The sequence below is a fragment of the Talpa europaea genome (genome assembly GCF_964194135.1).
Source record: "Talpa europaea genome assembly, chromosome: 16".
Lineage (NCBI taxonomy): Eukaryota > Metazoa > Chordata > Mammalia > Eulipotyphla > Talpidae > Talpa > Talpa europaea.
Window position 1 is genome coordinate 41,544,689 of NC_140084.1, and position 18,983 is coordinate 41,563,671.

Here is an 18,983-nt window from a genome sequence, read left to right on the forward strand (position 1 = left end):
TTGGTGCTCTGTTCTAATTCTTCTCCCCCTCTTCCGTGTCTGGACAATAGTCATCCCAGGTGTAGACAACAGGAAGTTAAGTGGATAAAGCGCAGACACTAGTCTGAGACATATTCTTTTTTTTAAGGATTTACTTATTTATGCACAAAAGAGCTGGGGTGCAGGCCAGAGGTATGGGAGGGTGGTGAGAGGATTCACCAGAGACAGAGCGGGGAGCAGAACAGGCAGACTGACTGAAACACACTGCGGGCGAGACGGGAGAGGTCTGCTGCACCATGTGGGTAGCTCCCTGGCCGGGGATCAAACTCCTGCTGCAGTGGCTGCCCCGAGAATTTGATAGCACTGACTTTAACCCCTGTGCCACCAGGGAGGCCCCTGATACATATTCTTAAAAATACTTGCAGACACAGACCCTAGATGCATATAAAGCCGTCTTCCCGCTGACCTGACCTGGCCTCCCTCTGGACATCTTGTGACTTGGCATGATGACTGTGCTGTTCAAAGCCTTGCAATGAAAGTTCTGGGACTTGCAGCTGAAAGCGCACCGAGTGGCCCTTCCACCCTTACTCACCCCTTCTATCACACCACCCCCTTCCCCTCCTAGCCTCTCCCTCCACCTGTCTCTCCCCTCCTCGCACATCCACACCCTCAGGGGCCAGTCCCTTAGGCAGCCACACACCAGCAGGGTCAGTGTCCCCAGTTGCTTATTTTCACACATTGTACAAAAAGCACAAGATGAAGCATCTTTGGGGGGCTTATTGGTATGCAATAATCCAGGAAAGTCAGTTGGGACGTAAATAATGTCTCAGAGGCGGCACAGGGGCGACGGTCTCAGCTCAGACACACAGGTCTCTGCTGGCCACGCATGTCAGGTCCCGGCTGAGGAGGCAGAAGAGGTTGAAGGTCACGGAGGCTTCCAGCAGCCACTGTGGGGGCGCACATAGGTGGCCTTCACCCTCCTCAGGCTCCTGGCTGGAGCCTCTTTCACTGAGAGGAGGATGTGGCACCTGCTGGGCCTGGTGCGAAGGCTCTTGCTCAGTCTTGTCTGTCTGACCCTCTGGTATCCGTCTCCACCACCCCCCACCCCCGGCCCGGGTCCGCCGCTCTGTTGGCGACTATGTCTGAATTTCCTGCTCCATCTTGGATATATTCTTGCCTCTGCTCCGCGTGCCGCTGGACAGGCAGGCGGCTGGGCAAGGCAGGCGGGCATGGCTGACTGACAGCAATGCAAGGGGAAGTGCCAGCTCGGGGGAGCTGTGCGGGCCGGGCCAGGTGAGCCTGGAGGAGGGAAACTGATGCCTCCCTCCAATTAGGGCAATTCTCAGGGCTGGAGCCGCTTCAGCCCCACAAGGGGGAGTGTCACAAGTGCCAGGATGGGGTGGACTTGAAGATGGGGGCTCACCTTTCTGCAGGCTACCCAAGTAGTGAGGAGATACCCAGGAAGCATTTCCAGGAAGAGACTGCTTTAGGGGAGGGAACCAGCCGGGGAGAGGCCGCTGTGGGCTGGGGAGAGGTGGTCAGTGAGGCTGAGACAGCAGAATGTAAAGAAAGAGCAGGTGACCCCTGCACCCCAACACACACCAGTTTGGGACGAGAAGGCACGTGCCTGCTTAGGATTCTGGGGACAGGTGAGGTTCTCAAAGGAACCCACTAAGTGTGACCAATGAATTCCCGTATTTATTTATTCAGTCAGTCAATCATTGGCTCGAGAATGTATTAATATTTGCTGAGCAGTTGCCGTCCTGCTGTGGAAAAGAGCCCACCCACCTCCCTGCCCCTTGTGGCACTGCCAGTCCACCCGCTGGAGCATTAAATGTGTGTCATTAGATATGACGTCAGCAATTAAGATTTTTGGAGAAGACAGAGTTGGAGGGAGGGCAGGAGGGGTTGTACGCTCTGAGGCCAGAAGAGAAGCTGACATCTGATCGAAGATCTGAAGGAGGGAGAGAGGGAACCCTGAGGACCTCCGGGAACAGCATTCCAAGGGGTGGCAACAGCCACTGCAAAGTGAGCACAGGGACGATGCCCCCCCAGCACCTCCCTGTCCTGGAGGCTCCCCACACGGGAGCCAGTGTGTCACCATGCTCTTTCTCACCCTGAAAACCAAGAAGCCATTGCTCAGAGAGGTTAAGACACTTGCCAAGTTTACACAGCAAAATCATGCCGAGGCCAGACTGCATTGCCTGACACCCACGACTGAACCCCCCCACCACCTGCCTCAGGGGTCTTAAGCTTCTCCAGGAAACTTGCTGAGTTCTCTGTGGTCTCACCCGCCCACCTCAGGAGTCCCCTGAGGGAATCTGGCGGCTGGCTTGCCTTAGCCACCAAAATCATTTTTGCTCCTCCTTCCTCAGAACCCAAGGTGGAGACTGCTTTGGGCTACATTTCCTGCATCCTCTGTGCACCTGTGGTCAGATGACAACAGCCTCACTGAGATCCAGGCCTTCAATACTGGGTGGATAACACTGGCCTCTTGCCTTCCCCAAAAACAGGATCCTAGGTGTGTGAGCTGTAGGCTCCCCTGTGCAGATGAGGGTGCCAGCATAAGATTTCAGGGCAGGAAATGAACTTGTCAGGACCAAAAAAAAAAAAAAAATCATCTTCACTTTTACTAAACTTTACCTGAAATTGGACATTCCCCCCCCCAATAGATTATTTTCTTATGACTACTGGAACAAAGTAGCACAAATTTAGTAGCTTAAAACAACCCACATTTTCCATTTCCTGTGATGGATGCTTAAGCTGTGGTATGCCCATGCCGTGGAATATTATGCAGCCTTAAAAAGAAAGGAAATTCTGACCCATGCTGCAGTATAAATGAGCCTTAGGACAGTATGTGGAGGGCAATAATTCACTTGCAAAATAGACAAATACCAGATGAGCTAGAGAAGGCAGATTCTTGGACACAGAAAGTGAACGGTGGTTGCTGGAGGCTGGGGGGAGAGAGGAGATGGGGAATTGTGCAATGGGCACTGAGTTTCGGTTTTGCAAGATGAGAAAATGTTGGAGGAGGTGACTTAAACAGCAACGTGAATATACCGGAACTGTACAGCAAAAGTGGCTAAGGTGGTACACTTTATGTTGATTTTTCACAATTACAAATTTTAAATTACAAAATAAAAATGTTCCACAAATTTGTACTCTGACCTTCTGGAGATCAGGAATCTAAAATCGAGGTGTCTGCAGGTCTGCTTCCTTCTGGAGCACTCACACTCAGAGAATACATTGTGTTGTCTTCTGGAGGCCACCTGCATTCCTCAGCTGCTGTTCCAGCTTCTGCTCCTGGTGCTGCCACCTCCCCCACAGACCACCATCCTTTTAAGACCGACGTCATTACACAGAATGTGTTTGGAAGACTCAGGATAATCTCCCAGTGTCAGGGCCTCCCTGATGGCTAAGGGGCTAAGCACAGCACTGTGAAGCTATCCTCTGCAGCACAAGTTCGATCCCCAGCCAGGGAGGTGACCCACATGGTGCAGCAGACCTCTCCTGGCTCACCCGCTGCTCCCCTCAGCCGTGTACTTCGGTGAATCTGCCTGTTCTGTTCCCCACTCTGTCTCTGGTGAATCCTCTCACTCCCCCACACACCTCTGGCCTGTACCCCAGTTCTTGGATGCATAAATAAATAAATCTTTTTTTAAAAAAATCTCCCTATCTCAAGATCCTTCACTTAATCACACCCACAAAGTCTCCTGGAAGGGGACAGGAACACCTTTGGGGGACATTATGCCGTCTACCACACATGTGTTACAAACGCAGGCAGCAGAGCGCAGGAGTATTAGCAACCCTTGTGACTTTGTCCTGAAATATAGCACAAGTATTTTCATATCATGTTATTTTCTCACAGACATCTTGAAATATCATTTATGCTCCTCTCTACTCTTAAGTTTTCATAGCTATTAAAGCTGCCACGACTGACTTTTTATTTAATGCATTAATGAAGAAGCCCATAAATTACTCTATCAGAGTTTTAAAAATATTTTGATAACTATTACAATAAAAATTGGATTCCTTTGTTCTAGGTATTTTCTTTTATTCAGAGAAGCTTTGCAAGGTGCCATGAAAATTGTTAAGAATGCCCGCTCTTGAGGTCTCCCAGGTGGCACAAGGGGTTAAGTCTCAGCAGTATGAAGCTGTCCACAGCCACTGTAGCGCTAGTTCAATCCCCAGCCAGGGAATTACCCACATGGTGCAGCAGACCTCTCCTGTCTCACCTGCTGCTCCCCTCAGCAGTGTATTTCAGTCAGTCTGCCTGTTCTGCTCCCCACTCTATCTCTGGTGAATCCTCTCACACCCCACACCTCTGGCCTGTACCCCAGTTCTTGTATGCATAAATAAATCTTTTTTAAAAAAATGCCTGCCCTTGGGCATGTGGAGCAAAAAGAGGGGTCCTGGATGAAAGTTTAAGGGCCCCCTGCCAGGCTGGTGTGAGGCGGACAGGCCAGCACCTCAGGCAGCGGAAGAGTCTCTTAATCCAGTTACTTTAAGCCTCTCTTTGTAACAACTGCCCAGACTTTATTCAAACTCTGCTTAGCACGGAATGATGGATTCCAGTTGTTCCCACTTACAAGGGGGGATCCGGGATTAATGGGGCTTGAGCCTATACAATTTAGGGGTTTCTTTCCAGAAACGGAAAGGGTGCAGCCACTGTGGAAAATAGCATAGAGACTCCCTGATCATTTCAAACAAAACTGCCATCTGATCCAGCAATTGCACTTCTGAGTACCTGAGGAATGAAAACACTCGCTGGGAAAGAATCTCCTGCCGCACGTTCATTGCAGCAATATTTACAACAGTCACGGCGTGGAAGAGGTGGCAGTTCGCACTGTGGGTGGGTGAGTAAAGAAAATGTTTCAAGAAGTAGACTGGGCCTCTCCGGTGGCACAGGTGTTAAGGACAGTGCTATCAAGCTACTGCCAGCCACTGCAGCACGAGTTCGATCCCCAGCCAGGGAGCTACCCACATGGCGCAGCAGACCTCTCCTGCCTCGCCCGCTGCTCCCCTCAGCAGTGTGTTTCAGTACATCTGTCTGTTCTGCTCCCCACTCTCTCTGGTGAATCCTCTCACCCCCTGTACCTCTGGCCTGTACCCCAGTTCTTGTATGCATACATAAATCTTTAAAAAAAAGAGAGAGAAAGAAAAGGAACACAGACAACATACAGGACCCCAACAACCTGAGCATCTTGTCCACACTCTTTATTGGCACATTTTTACAAAAAGTAGAAAAATAAACATTTTCTGTTTTGAGGGTGAGCGCGATCATAAATACATAAATAGTGATCCGAGGCAATAAATAAGAAGATAACGGGGCGTCAGTGCCGTCCAGGGGCGCCCGGGGCGGGCGGGGTCTCAGCTAGACGCACAGGTCCCCGCTGGCCACGCACGGCAGGTCCCGGCTGAGCAGGCGGAAGAGGTTGAAGGTCACGGAGGCTTCCAGGCAGCCCGCGGACTCCTGAGGAGACAGGGCTGGTGAGGGGGGCCCCGCCTGGGCTCCCCGGCCCCGCCCCGGGCAGCAGCACCCTCGGGCGCGTCACCTTCCTCCGGGCCTCCCGGAGCCGCTGCAGCCAGTGGTGGAGGCGGCCTCGGGGCCGGGCGCCCGCCGCGGGCTGAGCCGAGAGCTGCGGGCACAGGAGGGGGCGTGAGGCGGGGCCGCGCCAGGACGGGGTCCCCCGCCCCACAGGCAGAGCCAGGCCCGGCCCCGGCACTCACGCAGGCCCGCAGCTCCGAGTGGACGTGGCGCAGCGTGCCCAGGGGCTGGTCCAGGGCGGCCCCCGGGGAGGAGCCGGCCAGGCCGCCCAGGACCTCCAGGGTCAGGGCCACCTCGGCCTCCAGGGCCACGGGGCGCTCCCACACCTGACCGGGGACACAGGCGGGTGGGGGGTGAGGGCAGGGCCCAGGTTGCAGGACAGGGCGCGGGGCAGTGGGGGGGAAGTCGGGGGACAGCTGGGAGGGCTCGGCCATGGGCGGGTGAGGAGCAGGGGGTGCAGGGCGGGCAGGCAGAGGGCCCGGAGGGAAGGCGGGTTCGGGGCACCCAGGAGCCAGGGTAGGGGCCAGGCGAGGGCGGGGCGCCCGGCTCTCCCAGCTCACCTGCAGCTGCCTCAGGTCCCTGGTCCTGGGGAAGGGGCGGGAGCCGCAGCTGCAGTCCCTCAGCAGCAGCCTCTCTTCCTGCAGAGCCAGGGCCAGGTCAGCCCAGGAGGAGGGTTTGGGGGGCCCCCTGGGGCTGGGAGGGGCCGCCCACAGCAGGAGGGAGGGGCTCCCCCCAGGGGGCAGGGCCCTGCCTGCAGCCGGCACCCGAGGCAGCCCAGGAGGCAGGGTGGGGGGGGCAGGGCGCACCCCCTGCCCAGCACTGGGGACCCCCCCAGGGAGGGGTGCCGAGCCCGCAGCAGGGGCCGCGCACGCTCACCAGGGCATCCTTGGCCCTCCTGAAGGCCTGCAGCTCTCCTGGGGACAGCGACCTGAACTGGGCCATGTGGCAGCCCCTGGCCCCCGGCTCGGCCCCCGAGGCCTTGGGGACGGGCCCCGCCGCCGTCCCGGGCAGCTCGGGGCCCGTCAGCAGCAGCAGCAGCAGCAGCAGCAAGCTGGCCACGGCCACGTCTGTGCGGCGGGAGGAGAGACACGAGGGGGTCAGCGTCAGGGCTGAGGGGGCGCCTGGGGGGCGGAGGGGTGTCGGGGACACCATGGGGGGCTCACCGAGCTTCATGCTGGCGGCCGGGCTCCGGGGCGCAGCGGTTGGGTGCTGGGGCTCCTCGAGGCCGCCGGCGGGGTCCGGGGGCGCCTCCTGCCTCGGGCTCGGGTCCCGGCTCTGGCGAGGCGGCGGCTCTGCCCGCGTCTGGGCGCTGGACTCCGCGGCCCGAGGGTGGCCGCCCGGGCTCCATGCCGCGGCTTTTAGCTCGGGCCCGGGGACAGCCCGCGCTGAGGTAGGAAAAGGGAAAACAGACACGTGCTCACCTGCTGGGGCGCCCCGGCCGGGAGAGGCCCGAGCCGCGGAAGGGAAAGCGAAACTGCGAGGACTCACACCTGCGTGGGGCGCACCCGAGAGGCCAGAGGCTGCCCGGGCCCCAGGGGGCTCTCGGTGTCTTGAGGGGCTGGTCCGGGAGGCGGGTGGGAGGGGCCCGGGACCCCCCTGAGTGTGTGTCTGCATCCAGAGAGGGGATGAATGTCAGGGGCCTTGCTGTCCCTCGACCCCAACCCAACCCCTTCTTCCTCCATCACTCTCCACAGAGAGGGAAGACAAAGGTCCTGCGCTGCGAGCACCCTCGGCCTCTCACACACAGAAGCGTTGCCGCGCCAGGGGCCTGAGATGCCCGGGCACCCGGCAGCCCAGATCGCTCTGTGCCCGCGCAGGGCCTGACCTGGGGGCTGGTCACATGGCATCAGCGGTGCCCTGGGGCCATTGACAATCACCTCGGAATTCCGAAGCCTCATGTTGGGTTTCCTTACAGTTTAGTGGGGTGGTTAAGAGCAGGGGCTCTGGTGGTGCAAGGGGTTGAGTCTCAGCACTGAGGCTGTCCGCAGCCTCTGCAGCATGAATTCAATCCCTGGCCAGGGAGCTACCCACATGGCGCAACAGACCTCTCCTCTCTCGGCTGCTGCTCCCCTCAGCAGTGTATCAGTGGATCCACCTGTTCTGTTCCCCACTCTGTCTCTGGTGAGTCCTCTCACCCCTTCCCACCTCTGGCCTATACCCCAGTTCTTGTATTCATAAAAAAAAAAAATTAAAAAAATAAGAGCAGGGGCTCTGGAGCCCAAACCTTTGGGGTCCCATGTGGCTCCGCCCCTCCTAGGCCTGTCATGGTGGAGAGAGGCGGGCAGGTGAGGGGCTCACAGATCTGCGTGGAAATGAGACAGTGCTGGTGCGACTGTGGTGTGGTCATTGCCTGGACACCAGGTTGAGGAGCGCTCCGGCCTCGACTGGCTGGAGGAACACCCCACCTGCCATCCCTGGGCCGGGGGAGCCAGGTGCTATCACTGCAGAGGACCCCAAGCTCCGAAGTCAGTGCGCATGGAGGCTTCCATGAAGTGGCAGCAGGTTCAGAAGTGACATCAGCCCCCCTGATGTCCCTGTCAGCAGTTTTGGATGAGAGCTACCCCAAAACATCACACAGGAAACAACCCAAGAAAATGCAATAATATTTAATAATAAAATAAATTAACACCAGAACACAAATGCAATTATACACAGGAATTTCACAAATACAATAATAATAATAATGGTGATGATGACGATGATGATAACAACAATAATACCATATAAGTAACAGAATCCAAAGAAGTCAAGTCACATTTGACTGTTTCCATGGAAGGAGGCTGCCCCAGAGGGAAGCTCCCAAATCACACAGATTCACGGAATAGCCAAGAGGCAGGGGAGGGTCAAACCCAGGGCACCTGTCAGGGGAGGGCTTCAGAGAGCCTCCTGCTGCCAGTGCTCCCCACAGAGACCTCCTTCCGCAGGGAGTCCTCCACGCCCCAGGGGCCAATGGAAGTGCCGCAGGGCTGCAGTCCTGTGGGCTCCTCAGAGGAGGTGGAAACACCTGCCTGGGCACGAGGCAGCTGAGGGCCGGCCTCTCCCTCCTGCCTGCAGGGCTTCAGTGCGGGGGGGTTTGCTGAGGGAGTTGGCCGGGAGGGGTGTCAGAGGCAGGGCCCGGAATGGGCCACCAGCTTCAGGTCCCACGTGAGCAGGCGCAGGAGGCTGAAGATGACTGTGGCTTCCTGACATCCCCGTGACTCCTGGAAACCGAAAAGGATGGGGCGCAGGGTGAGTCAGGCTGAGCTCCGCGGACCTGTCCCTCCCACTCAGCGCCCCCTGCTGTGAAGGGCTTTCCCGCTCGGCCACTCACAGCTCTGCCCCTTCTCCTTTTCCTCCTCGACGTCCTCAGGAACTTCCTGGAGGAGCCGGGACGGCCCAGCTCGAGCTGGTGGGGAAACTCGAGGTCAGTGAGGAAGAACGAACCTGGTCTCCCCCATGCGCTGGTCCCCCCAGCCGCAGACCACAGTCCAGGTGGTGGGCACGAGGGACGCCAGCTGCCATGGGATCTGCTTTCCCCGGGGTCACAGAAGGCCGAGTCCCCGGCAGGCAGGACCCCCAGGGCACAGACCCAGCCGGCGGATTCGGGGGCCCTGCGGGGTGCAGCGGGCACTCACGCAGGCAGACACATCCCTCCGGACCGCGGCCAGCAGCTGCAGCGTGGGGCCGGTGCCCGGGAACGGCTCCCAGCTCGAGCTCCGCAAGCTGCTCAGCACTGCCTGGGCGTCGGCGATGCCCCGGGCCACCAGGCGGAGCCGCGCACACGACTGCAGGGACCGGCGGGAGTTAGAGGGCACCCCGCTTCCCTTGTCCCCCACCCTTCACCCCCCACCCCCCGCCAGGTCGCAGGCTCACCGAGGGCGGGGGAGAAGTCCTCCTGGAGCGCAAGGAGCAGTTGCGGGGCGCGTTGCTCAGCATCTCCGCCTCCTGCGGGACAGGGCTGTGAGGCTGGGGCGCTGGGCCGGGCGCTGGGGCACGGGCACGACGTGCAGAACCAGCCGGGGCAGTTGTGCTTGTGGTGCACTGCCCCAGGGGGCTCCCGGGGCGCCGCCCGAAAGGGGGATGCAATGCACCCCTAGCCCTCCTTGCTATGCCCCACGCCCGCAGGCAGTGGAACCCGAGACTGGCTTCCTTAGATGGCACAAAGGCCGGGTGTGGGCGGCCTTGGGAGGTAGCTGCCGGGAAGGAAATTCTCCTCCAATCAGTTATGAGCCCTGAGACTGAGCGGGGGCCTGCCGGATGCCTGGAAGCAAGGGTCGCTCAGGACCCGGCCCAGTGTCTGCACCAGGAGGGCCCAGGGGCAGGGCGTGGGCGGCGGATGGGGTGGGTGGGTGCCGAGGGCATGGTCACCACTTACATAGTGGTCCTTCAGCGCCTTGACGGCTGCCACTGCCGAGGGGTCCAGCCAGCGGTAGTGGGACAGGAGGCAGTGCCTGGGCGCCTGCAAGTTGGGGTCTGCCTCCAGGCCCACCATCACCAACACGCACACACCCAAGGTCAGCACTGCTCCACCACTGTGCCCCATTTTTGCACCTGCGGGAGGCACGGATCTCAAGGGGGCCAAGGGGAAGACACCCCATTTCAACCCCAGCCTCAGTTTATACTCCACAGGGAGCGTGGCTCACAGTGCTGAGCACCCGCAGGGGCCCCAGCCTGGGCCCCAGCCGCTCCCCCTCACCCCTCTGTCCTCCTCACCTGTGCTGTTCCCTGATGTCCCGTGCTGCGGCAACACCTGCTTCCACTGTCCCTGTGGTGTCCGGAGTGGGGTCCAACACCCTCCATGGTGGCTTTTATTTTGTGCCTGGTAAGAAATAGGGAGTGGCGGGACTACCCTGCCTTGGTCTTCCTTTCCAAACGTCACCACTGGCCCGGCCAGAGGACTTTACCTGGCACCGGCCAGTCAGGGCTCCGCTCCAGGCCTCGCTCCGAGCCAAGCCTTGCATCTGTTGACACATGTTTGTCTTTCTGTTTGCCTCCTTTTACTCTCCAGGAATGAATGAGAAACACACTTTTTTTTTTTCTCCTTTTCTTGCAATAAAACTGGCAGAGGTGCCACACAAGTGCGTGCCCTGTGGGTTCATAAAGCCTGTTCCGACCCTCTCTCTCAGCACTTTCTTGTTATCACATGTCAGTCTGTTCATATTTATCTGACTGTCATTAGCTTTCCTTCTCGGCTTGATTTTCTCCCCTCCCCCCTTCTTCCTTCTGTGTTTCATCATCTGGGTCTTTGTCAAGCTCTCTGACTACCTTCGTCTATTATTAAATCTATATATGTGTGTGTGTGTATATATAATATATATATATGTATTTTACCATACCAGTTATAAGACTGTTAGTATTTCAGCAACAACAAATGTTGGCGAGGGTGTGGAGAAAGAGGAACTCTCCTGCACTGCTGGTGGGAGTGCAAACTGGTCCAACCACTGTGGAGAGCTGTGTGGAGATTTCTGGACCTACTAAAGATAGAGCTTCCATATGATCCAGCAATGCCACTCCTAGGTATTTACCCAAAGGACACAGAAACATCAATTCCAAAGAGCACCTGCACCCCTATGTTTATAGCAGCACTATTTACAATAGCTAAGCTTTGGAAACAGCCCAAATGCCCAAAAATAGATGACTGGATCAAGAAGATGTGGGACATATACACCATGGAACATTACTCAGCATTCAAAAAAGATAAACACATGCAATTTGCAGCAACATGGATGGAGCTGGAAGGGATCATGCTCAGCGAAATAAGCCAGAAAGAAAAAGAAAAATACCGGATGGTCTCACTCATAGCAGGAATCTAGAAAACTTAAATAAGGGACCAGGAAAAAGACTAATTAATGCAAAGTAAAAATCAAAATCAACAAGCAACTATAAACCAGAGACACACCACGGGGGGGAGGGGGAGGGAAGGGGAGAGGAAGGACTAGGGTCAAAATAAGGGGAGGTGCAACTGTATGGGGAATATAACCAAAAGGATAATATATACATTGTGCAAAAATGAAAAATGATGTAAGAATTATATAAAATAAAATATTAAAAAAATAAATTTACCACTGATTTCAATTAAAAAAAAAGACTGTTAGTATTTCCCCTTATCTAATTAGTTCGTTGTTTTAATTTTTAATCACTTGGGTCTAATTCCTTCTCCTTGTAAGAAATGAAAATATTAGGGATAAAATTACTTCTCGCAATGATTATTCTTTTGCTTCCCATGCTCTCGCCAGAGATACCCCATTATAAATCAATTAGGGATGTGTTTTTGTCTGCCTTATAAAATATGTTGATAGATCTATAGCTCCCAAGGTGCATAGTTGTGTCGACTAAACTTTCATTTGACATCATTTTGTTCGGATATTAACAGGATACAGTCAAGATACAGAAAACCCCATCACTACAAACTACAAAGTTCCCCATGACGTTGTCGATGGCCAAGCCCACTCCCTCCTTAACCCTTGCCAGCCACTAATCTGCTCTCTCTTTCCCTTTCTATATTTTCATCATCTCAGGTATTATATAAATGGGATCACATGGTACATAACCTTTGGACTAGGCTTTTTCCACTTAGCATAATTCTTTGGTGATTTACCCAGATGATTGGGTGTATCAAGAATTTATTCTTTTTTGGGTGCCTCCCTGGTGGCGCAGTGAGTTAAGTCTCAGCACTGTGAAGCTGTCCGCAGCTACTGCAGCAGGAGTTCCATCCCTGGCCAGGGAGCTACCCACATGGCACAGCAGACTTCTCCTGTCTCACCCGCTGCTTCCTGCAGCAGTGTATTTCAGTCAGTCTGCCTGTTCTGCTCCCTACTCTGTCTCTGGTGAATCCTCTCACCTCCCACACCTCTGGCCTATACTCCAGCTCTTGAATGCATAAATAAATAAAAATAAATCTTTGTGCGAATGGAAGTCTTCATTTCTGTGGAATAAATACCTAGGAGTGCAATGACTAGGGACTAGCATAGTTGTGCGTTCAATTTTTTAAGAAACTGAAAACTATTTCCCAGAGTCTCTGTACCTTTCGACATCCATACCGTTCATGTCAGCCATATCCAAAATTTCTCTGCATTTTACCCCCATTGAATTAAAAAATTAATTTTTCAAATTTTAGCCCTTCTGATCATCGTGGAGTGATAGCTCATTGTGGTTGTAAACCAACCTGCCTATCATGGTTTACGGTGTTGAACATATTTTCATGTGCTTACTTCCCATCTATGCGTCTCTCTTCTGAAATGTCTCTTCGTGTCTTTTATCCGTTTTCCAATTGGATTGTTTCATATTTTACTGTTGAGTTTTGAGAGCTCTTTTTTTCAAGATACTAATACTTTATCAGATAGGTGGTTTGCAAATAATCTCGCACATTCTTTAGTTCATCTTTCCATTTGAATGTGTGGGCCTTCACAGAGCATATGTTTTTTTATTAAGTCCAGCTGATCAACCTTTCCTTTTATGAACTGAACACTGGTGTCAAGCCTAAGAACTCTCCCTACCCCTAGGTCCTGAAAATGTTCTCACATGTATTTTATTCATTTATGCATACAAGAGCTGGGGTATAGGCCAGAGGTGGGGGCGGGGTGAGAGGATTCACCAGAGACAGAGTGGGGAGCAGAACAGGCAGACTGACCGAAGTACACTGCTGAGGGGAGCAGTACATGAGATAGGAGAGGTCTGCTGCACCATGTGGGTAGCTCCCTAGCCAGGGATCAAACTCATGCCACAGTGGCAGGCTACAGCTTGATAGTGCTAAGACTTAATCCCTGTGCCACCAGGGAGGCCCCTCATATTTTTTTCTAAAAGGTTTATGGTTTTCTACTCATCATTTGAATCTGTGATTCATTTTGAATTACTTTTTATTTTGGGTGTGAGACTTAAAAGAAGGTTGATGGATGTCCAATTACCCCTGCACCGTTTGTTGAAAAGGCAATTTTTCTCCATTGAATTGCTGTTGATGTAAGTACTTCTAAATGCGAATGCACTCCACCATGTGTATTGCTCATTCTACATATTTTCCCGTGTCAATACAATTCATGTAACTGTTGCAGGTCGACCTTAATCGGGGGTTCATCAGCTAGTGTCACAATAAGATTCAGGGGCAGGGGCCTCCCTGGTGGCGCAGGCAGTTGAGCGCCGCACTGTGAAGCTGTTCACAGCCTCTGCAGCGCGGGTTCAATTCCCGGCTGGCCGGAGAGGGTTCCACATGGCACAGCAGACCTCTCCTTTCTCGCCCGCTGCTATTTCGTCAGTCTGCCTGTTCTGTTCCCCGCTCTGTCTCTGGTGAATCCTCTCACCCTCCCGCGAATCTTATCTGTACCCTGGTTCTTGTATAAATAAATAAATAAATCTTAAAAAAAAAAAAAAGATAAAGGGGCAAGTGGACTTGCATGGGAAAAAGATACATTTTTATCCTCATCCACCTCTAACTGAAATTTAACATTTCCTTCCATTGTGAATGTCAGCAACAGCCATGACAGTCTACAGAACCTGTCACTAAAAAAAGGCACAGATTTTCATAGCATTTACAGATGTGGTATGCATCTGGCAATACCATTGATTAGCATTGTTACCTCCAAAGAAGAGTAATTATTAAGCTGATTGCTGGGCCTCCCTGGTGGCGCAGGGGTTAAAGACAGTGCTATCAAGCTATTGCCAGCCACTGCAGCACAAATTCAAACCCCCTGGCCAGGGAGCAACCCACATGGTGCAGCAGACCTCTCCAGCCTTGCTCACTGCTCCCCTCAGCAGTGTATTTCAGTAGATCCACCTGTTCTGCTCCCCACTCTGTCTCTGGTGATTCCTCTCACCCCCCACACCTCTGGCTTGCACCCTAGTTCTTATATGCATAAATAAATTAATCTTTAAAAAAATAAACCAAATGCTATATCTTATAACTTAAAGCATTAATAAAGAGACATATATATTACTTTGTGTGAAACTATTTTTATGTTTCAGTAACTGTGTTTCAATACAATCAGTTTTCTTCATGGGACTATGTATTCTATGTTATGCATTCAAGAACACATTTGTGAACACATAAGTGATTGCAGCAAGATAGATTGCAGGATACCTGGTTAGTATACAACAGTCATTTGCATTCTTGTACAGCAGCAGCAAGCAATTTGAAATTAATTTTAAAATACCATTTTTATTAGAGTCCCCTTCCCAAGAGAAATACCTAGGTACAAATCTAACAAAATAGAAACAAGATTTATATGAGGAAAATGATGTGACTTTGATGAGAGAAATCAAAGATCTAAAAATGGAGATATTCCAGGGACACGGATAAGAAGACTCAATGTTATCAAGACACCAGTTATTCCTAACTTAATGCATAGACCCAATGCAAGCCAGTTAAAATTCCAGCAAGTTATTTTTTTGTGGATACTGACAAGTTGGAAGTTTATACAGAGATTCAAAAGAATATGAGTAGTTAACGCAATACTAAAGTAGAACAAAGTCAACACTATCTGACTTTGAAACTAAACTATAGAGCTACGGTAATCAAAGCAGTGTGGTACTGGTAAAGAGACAGACAAATAAAAGAAGCAGGGCAATGGAACCACACAAAGAGAGTCAACTGATCACTGAGAAAGGAACAAAGGCAAGTCGGGATCTTCTTTATGATCACAGGTATTGAGATAACTAGACATTCACTTGCATCTAGACACAGACTTGTATGTTTCATGGAAGTCAAATGGAAAGTGAAAAATATGAAACTCTTGGAACATATTCTACAATCTAGAGGACTGGGCTTGGTGATGACTCTTTAGATACACCAAAAGCATGACCCATGAAAGAAAAAACCCAAAAGCTGATGAGTTGGACTTATTCCAAAGAAAACCTTCAGTTCAATGTTCATTTTGTTGTTATGAGAATAAAAAAAAAAATTGCTCCCACCCTTTCCACCCCAGCTTTGAGAACCATGACTTTAAGAAAACACTGGAAATAACACCGTATGTGCCAATAAGGATTGGTTAGTAAATGATACAGTTAGAATGGAAGTCTTAATAGTGGTACCTGTAGGATGTCTTCCATCTGCCCTTCCAGATTCTTCCTGCTTCTCCACCCTGCTTTGGGCCACAGGAGCCCGACCTTTGACCTCTGTTGGGAGCCTGGCAGGAGGGCTGGGGAGTGGGAAGGAGAGTAAGTCAGGGTATTTCTCCCCAAAGTGCAGGGCCATCAAAACTTGCTTCCTGGACCCGGTACTGACTGTCCTTCCAGGTCAAGTAACCCCTCCTTCCCTGCTCCTCTTCCTTCAGGCCCTGGATTCACAGACCCTCCCCCATTGAGGACCCAAGGCCTGTACTACCTCTTGTTCTTTCCCTTTACTATCCAAGTCCTTTGTAAGTACTCCCGAAATTAAAACCAACTTCAAATTACCCTAAATTGATTGGCCATCTGTTTCCTGCTGGGGCCCTCACTGATACAGTATAATTAAAGATGTGGAGAAATGTAAATGAGAGACAATGGCAAGACTTAAAAAGCAGGCCACCGAGGTGTACACAGCCTGGCTCCAAACTGGGAGGAATTGCTCGTGAAAAGAGCACCTCTCACCTCCTGCACCTCTGGCCTGCACCCCAGTTCTTCTATGCATAAATAAATAAAATAAATCTTAAAAGGAGAAAGAAAAGGGCCTCCCCGGGCGCAGCGGTTGAGCGCTGGGCTGTGAAACTGCCCACAGCCTCTGCAGCGCCAGTTCGATCCCCAGCCACTGGTGAGGGTCCCACATGGCGCACAGACCTCTCCTGCTGTGCCCGCTGCTCCCCTCAGCAGTGTACTTCGTGGGTCTGCCTGTTCTGTTCCCCGCTCTGGCTCTGGTGAATCCTCTCACTCTCCTGTGCTTCTGACTGTACCCAGTGCTTCTATAAAATAAATTAATTTTAAAAAAAGGAGAAAGAAAAGACACTCAGGCATGTCTTGTGCCCCTCCCACCCAGCCTCCTGGATCAGCCCCACAAGACACTGAGACCCCCTTGGCGACTTAACCCCTTGCACCACCAGAGCCCCTGCTCTTAACCACCCCACTAAACTGTAAGGAAACCCAACATGAGGCTTCAGAATTCCGAGGTGATTGTCAATGGCCCCAGGGCACCGCTGATGCCATGTGACCAGCCCCCAGGTCAGGCCCTGCGCGGGCACAGAGCGATCTGGGCTGCCGGGTGCCCGGGCATCTCAGGCCCCTGGCGCGGCAACGCTTCTGTGTGTGAGAGGCCGAGGGTGCTCGCAGCGCAGGACCTTTGTCTTCCCTCTCTGCGGAGAGTGATGGAGGAAGAAGGGGTTGGGTTGGGGTCGAGGGACAGCAAGGCCCCTGACATTCATCCCCTCTCTGGATGCAGACACACACTCAGGGGGGTCCCGGGCCCCTCCCACCCGCCTCCCGGACCAGCCCCTCAAGACACCGAGACCCCCCTGGGGCCCGGGCAGCCTCTGGCCTCTCGGGTGCGCCCCACGCAGGTGTGAGTCCTCGCAGTTTCGCTTTCCCTTCCGCGGCTCGGGCCTCTCCCGGCCGGCCGGGGCGCCCCAGCAGGTGAGCACGTGTCTGTTTTCCCTTTTCCTACCTCAGCGCGGGCTGTCCCCGGGCCCGAGCTAAAAGCCGCGGCATGGAGCCCGGGCGGCCACCCTCGGGCCGCGGAGTCCAGCGCCCAGACGCGGGCAGAGCCGCCGCCTCGCCAGAGCCGGGACCCGAGCCCGAGGCAGGAGGCGCCCCCGGACCCCGCCGGCGGCCTCGAGGAGCCCCAGCACCCAACCGCTGCGCCCCGGAGCCCGGCCGCCAGCATGAAGCTCGGTGAGCCCCCCATGGTGTCCCCGACACCCCTCCGCCCCCCAGGCGCCCCCTCAGCCCTGACGCTGACCCCCTCGTGTCTCTCCTCCCGCCGCACAGACGTGGCCGTGGCCAGCTTGCTGCTGCTGCTGCTGCTGCTGCTGCCGGGCCCCGAGCTGCCCGGGACGGCGGCGGGGCCCGTCCCCAAGGCCTCGGGGGCCGAGCCGGGGGCCAGGGGCTGCCACATGGCCCAGTTCAGGTCGCTGTCCCCAGGAGAGCTGCAGGCCTTCAGGAGGGCCAAGGATGCCCTGGTGAGCGTGCGCGGCCCCTGCTGCGGGCTCGGCACCCCTCCCTGGGGGGGTCCCCAGTGCTGGGCAGGGGGTGCGCCCTGCCCCCCCCACCCTGCCTCCTGGGCTGCCTCGGGTGCCCCTCCCTCCTGCTGTGGGCGGCCCCTCCCAGCCCCAGGGGGCCCCCCAAACCCTCCTCCTGGGCTGACCTGGCCCTGGCTCTGCAGGAAGAGAGGCTGCTGCTGAGGGACTGCAGCTGCGGCTCCCGCCCCTTCCCCAGGACCAGGGACCTGAGGCAGCTGCAGGTGAGCTGGGAGAGCCGGGCGCCCCGCCCTCGCCTGGCCCCTACCCTGGCTCCTGGGTGCCCCGAACCCGCCTTCCCTCCGGGCCCTCTGCCTGCCCGCCCTGCACCCCCTGCCCCTCACCCGCCCATGGCCGAGCCCTCCCAGCTGTCCCCCGACTTCCTCCCCACTGCCCCGCGCCCTGTCCTGCAACCTGGGCCCTGCCCTCACCCCCCACCCGCCTGTGTCCCCGGTCAGGTGTGGGAGCGCCCCGTGGCCCTGGAGGCCGAGGTGGCCCTGACCCTGGAGGTCCTGGGCGGCCTGGCCGGCTCCTCCCCGGGGGCCGCCCTGGACCAGCCCCTGGGCACGCTGCGCCACGTCCACTCGGAGCTGCGGGCCTGCGTGAGTGCCGGGGCCGGGCCTGGCTCTGCCTGTGGGGCGGGGGACCCCGTCCTGGCGCGGCCCCGCCTCACGCCCCCTCCTGTGCCCGCAGCTCTCGGCTCAGCCCGCGGCGGGCGCCCGGCCCCGAGGCCGCCTCCACCACTGGCTGCAGCGGCTCCGGGAGGCCCGGAGGAAGGTGACGCGCCCGAGGGTGCTGCTGCCCGGGGCGGGGCCGCGGAGCCCAGGCGGGGCCCCCCTCACCAGCCCTGTCTCCTCAGGAGTCCGCGGGCTGCCTGGAAGCCTCCGTGACCTTCAACCTCTTCCGCCTGCTCAGCCGGGACCTGCCGTGCGTGGCCAGCGGGGACCTGTGCGTCTAGCTGAGACCCCGCCCGCCCCGGGCGCCCCTGGACGGCACTGACGCCCCGTTATCTTCTTATTTATTGCCTCGGATCACTATTTATGTATTTATGATCGCGCTCACCCTCAAAACAGCAAATGTTTATTTTTCTACTTTTGTAAAAATGTGCCAATAAAGAGTGTGGCCAGGACGCTCAGGTGGTGCTTGTGTTCCGTTTCTTTTGCAAAACCGCCCGTCTAGCTTCTCTCATTCTCCTCCCGGGTGCAGCGGGCCCGGGGCTGGCGGGGGGAGTGATTCGCAGAGCGTCACCAGCCTGCTCTTTCCAAGGCTGAGCTCGGGGGCTGTGAGAGCAGGGACGGCTTCCCGCCCCGTCTGGATTGGCCTGTGGCTGCCTGTGGGCAGCAGGA

The 18,983-nt window shown here is 55.2% G+C and overlaps 1 protein-coding gene across 1 annotated transcript; it reads left to right on the forward strand.

The window, feature by feature from the left end:
• Positions 1–16,554: 16,554 nt before the first annotated feature.
• On the forward strand, positions 16,555–18,595 carry LOC311186025 (interferon lambda-3-like; the record flags this gene model as incomplete). Its single annotated transcript, XM_084256912.1, has 7 exons — positions 16,555–16,627; positions 17,072–17,293; positions 17,336–17,580; positions 17,784–17,861; positions 18,096–18,239; positions 18,331–18,414; positions 18,497–18,595. 7 exons carry the CDS (start codon positions 16,555–16,557, stop codon positions 18,593–18,595), a joined length of 945 nt encoding a protein of 314 aa, XP_084113038.1.
• Positions 18,596–18,983: the final 388 nt, after the last annotated feature.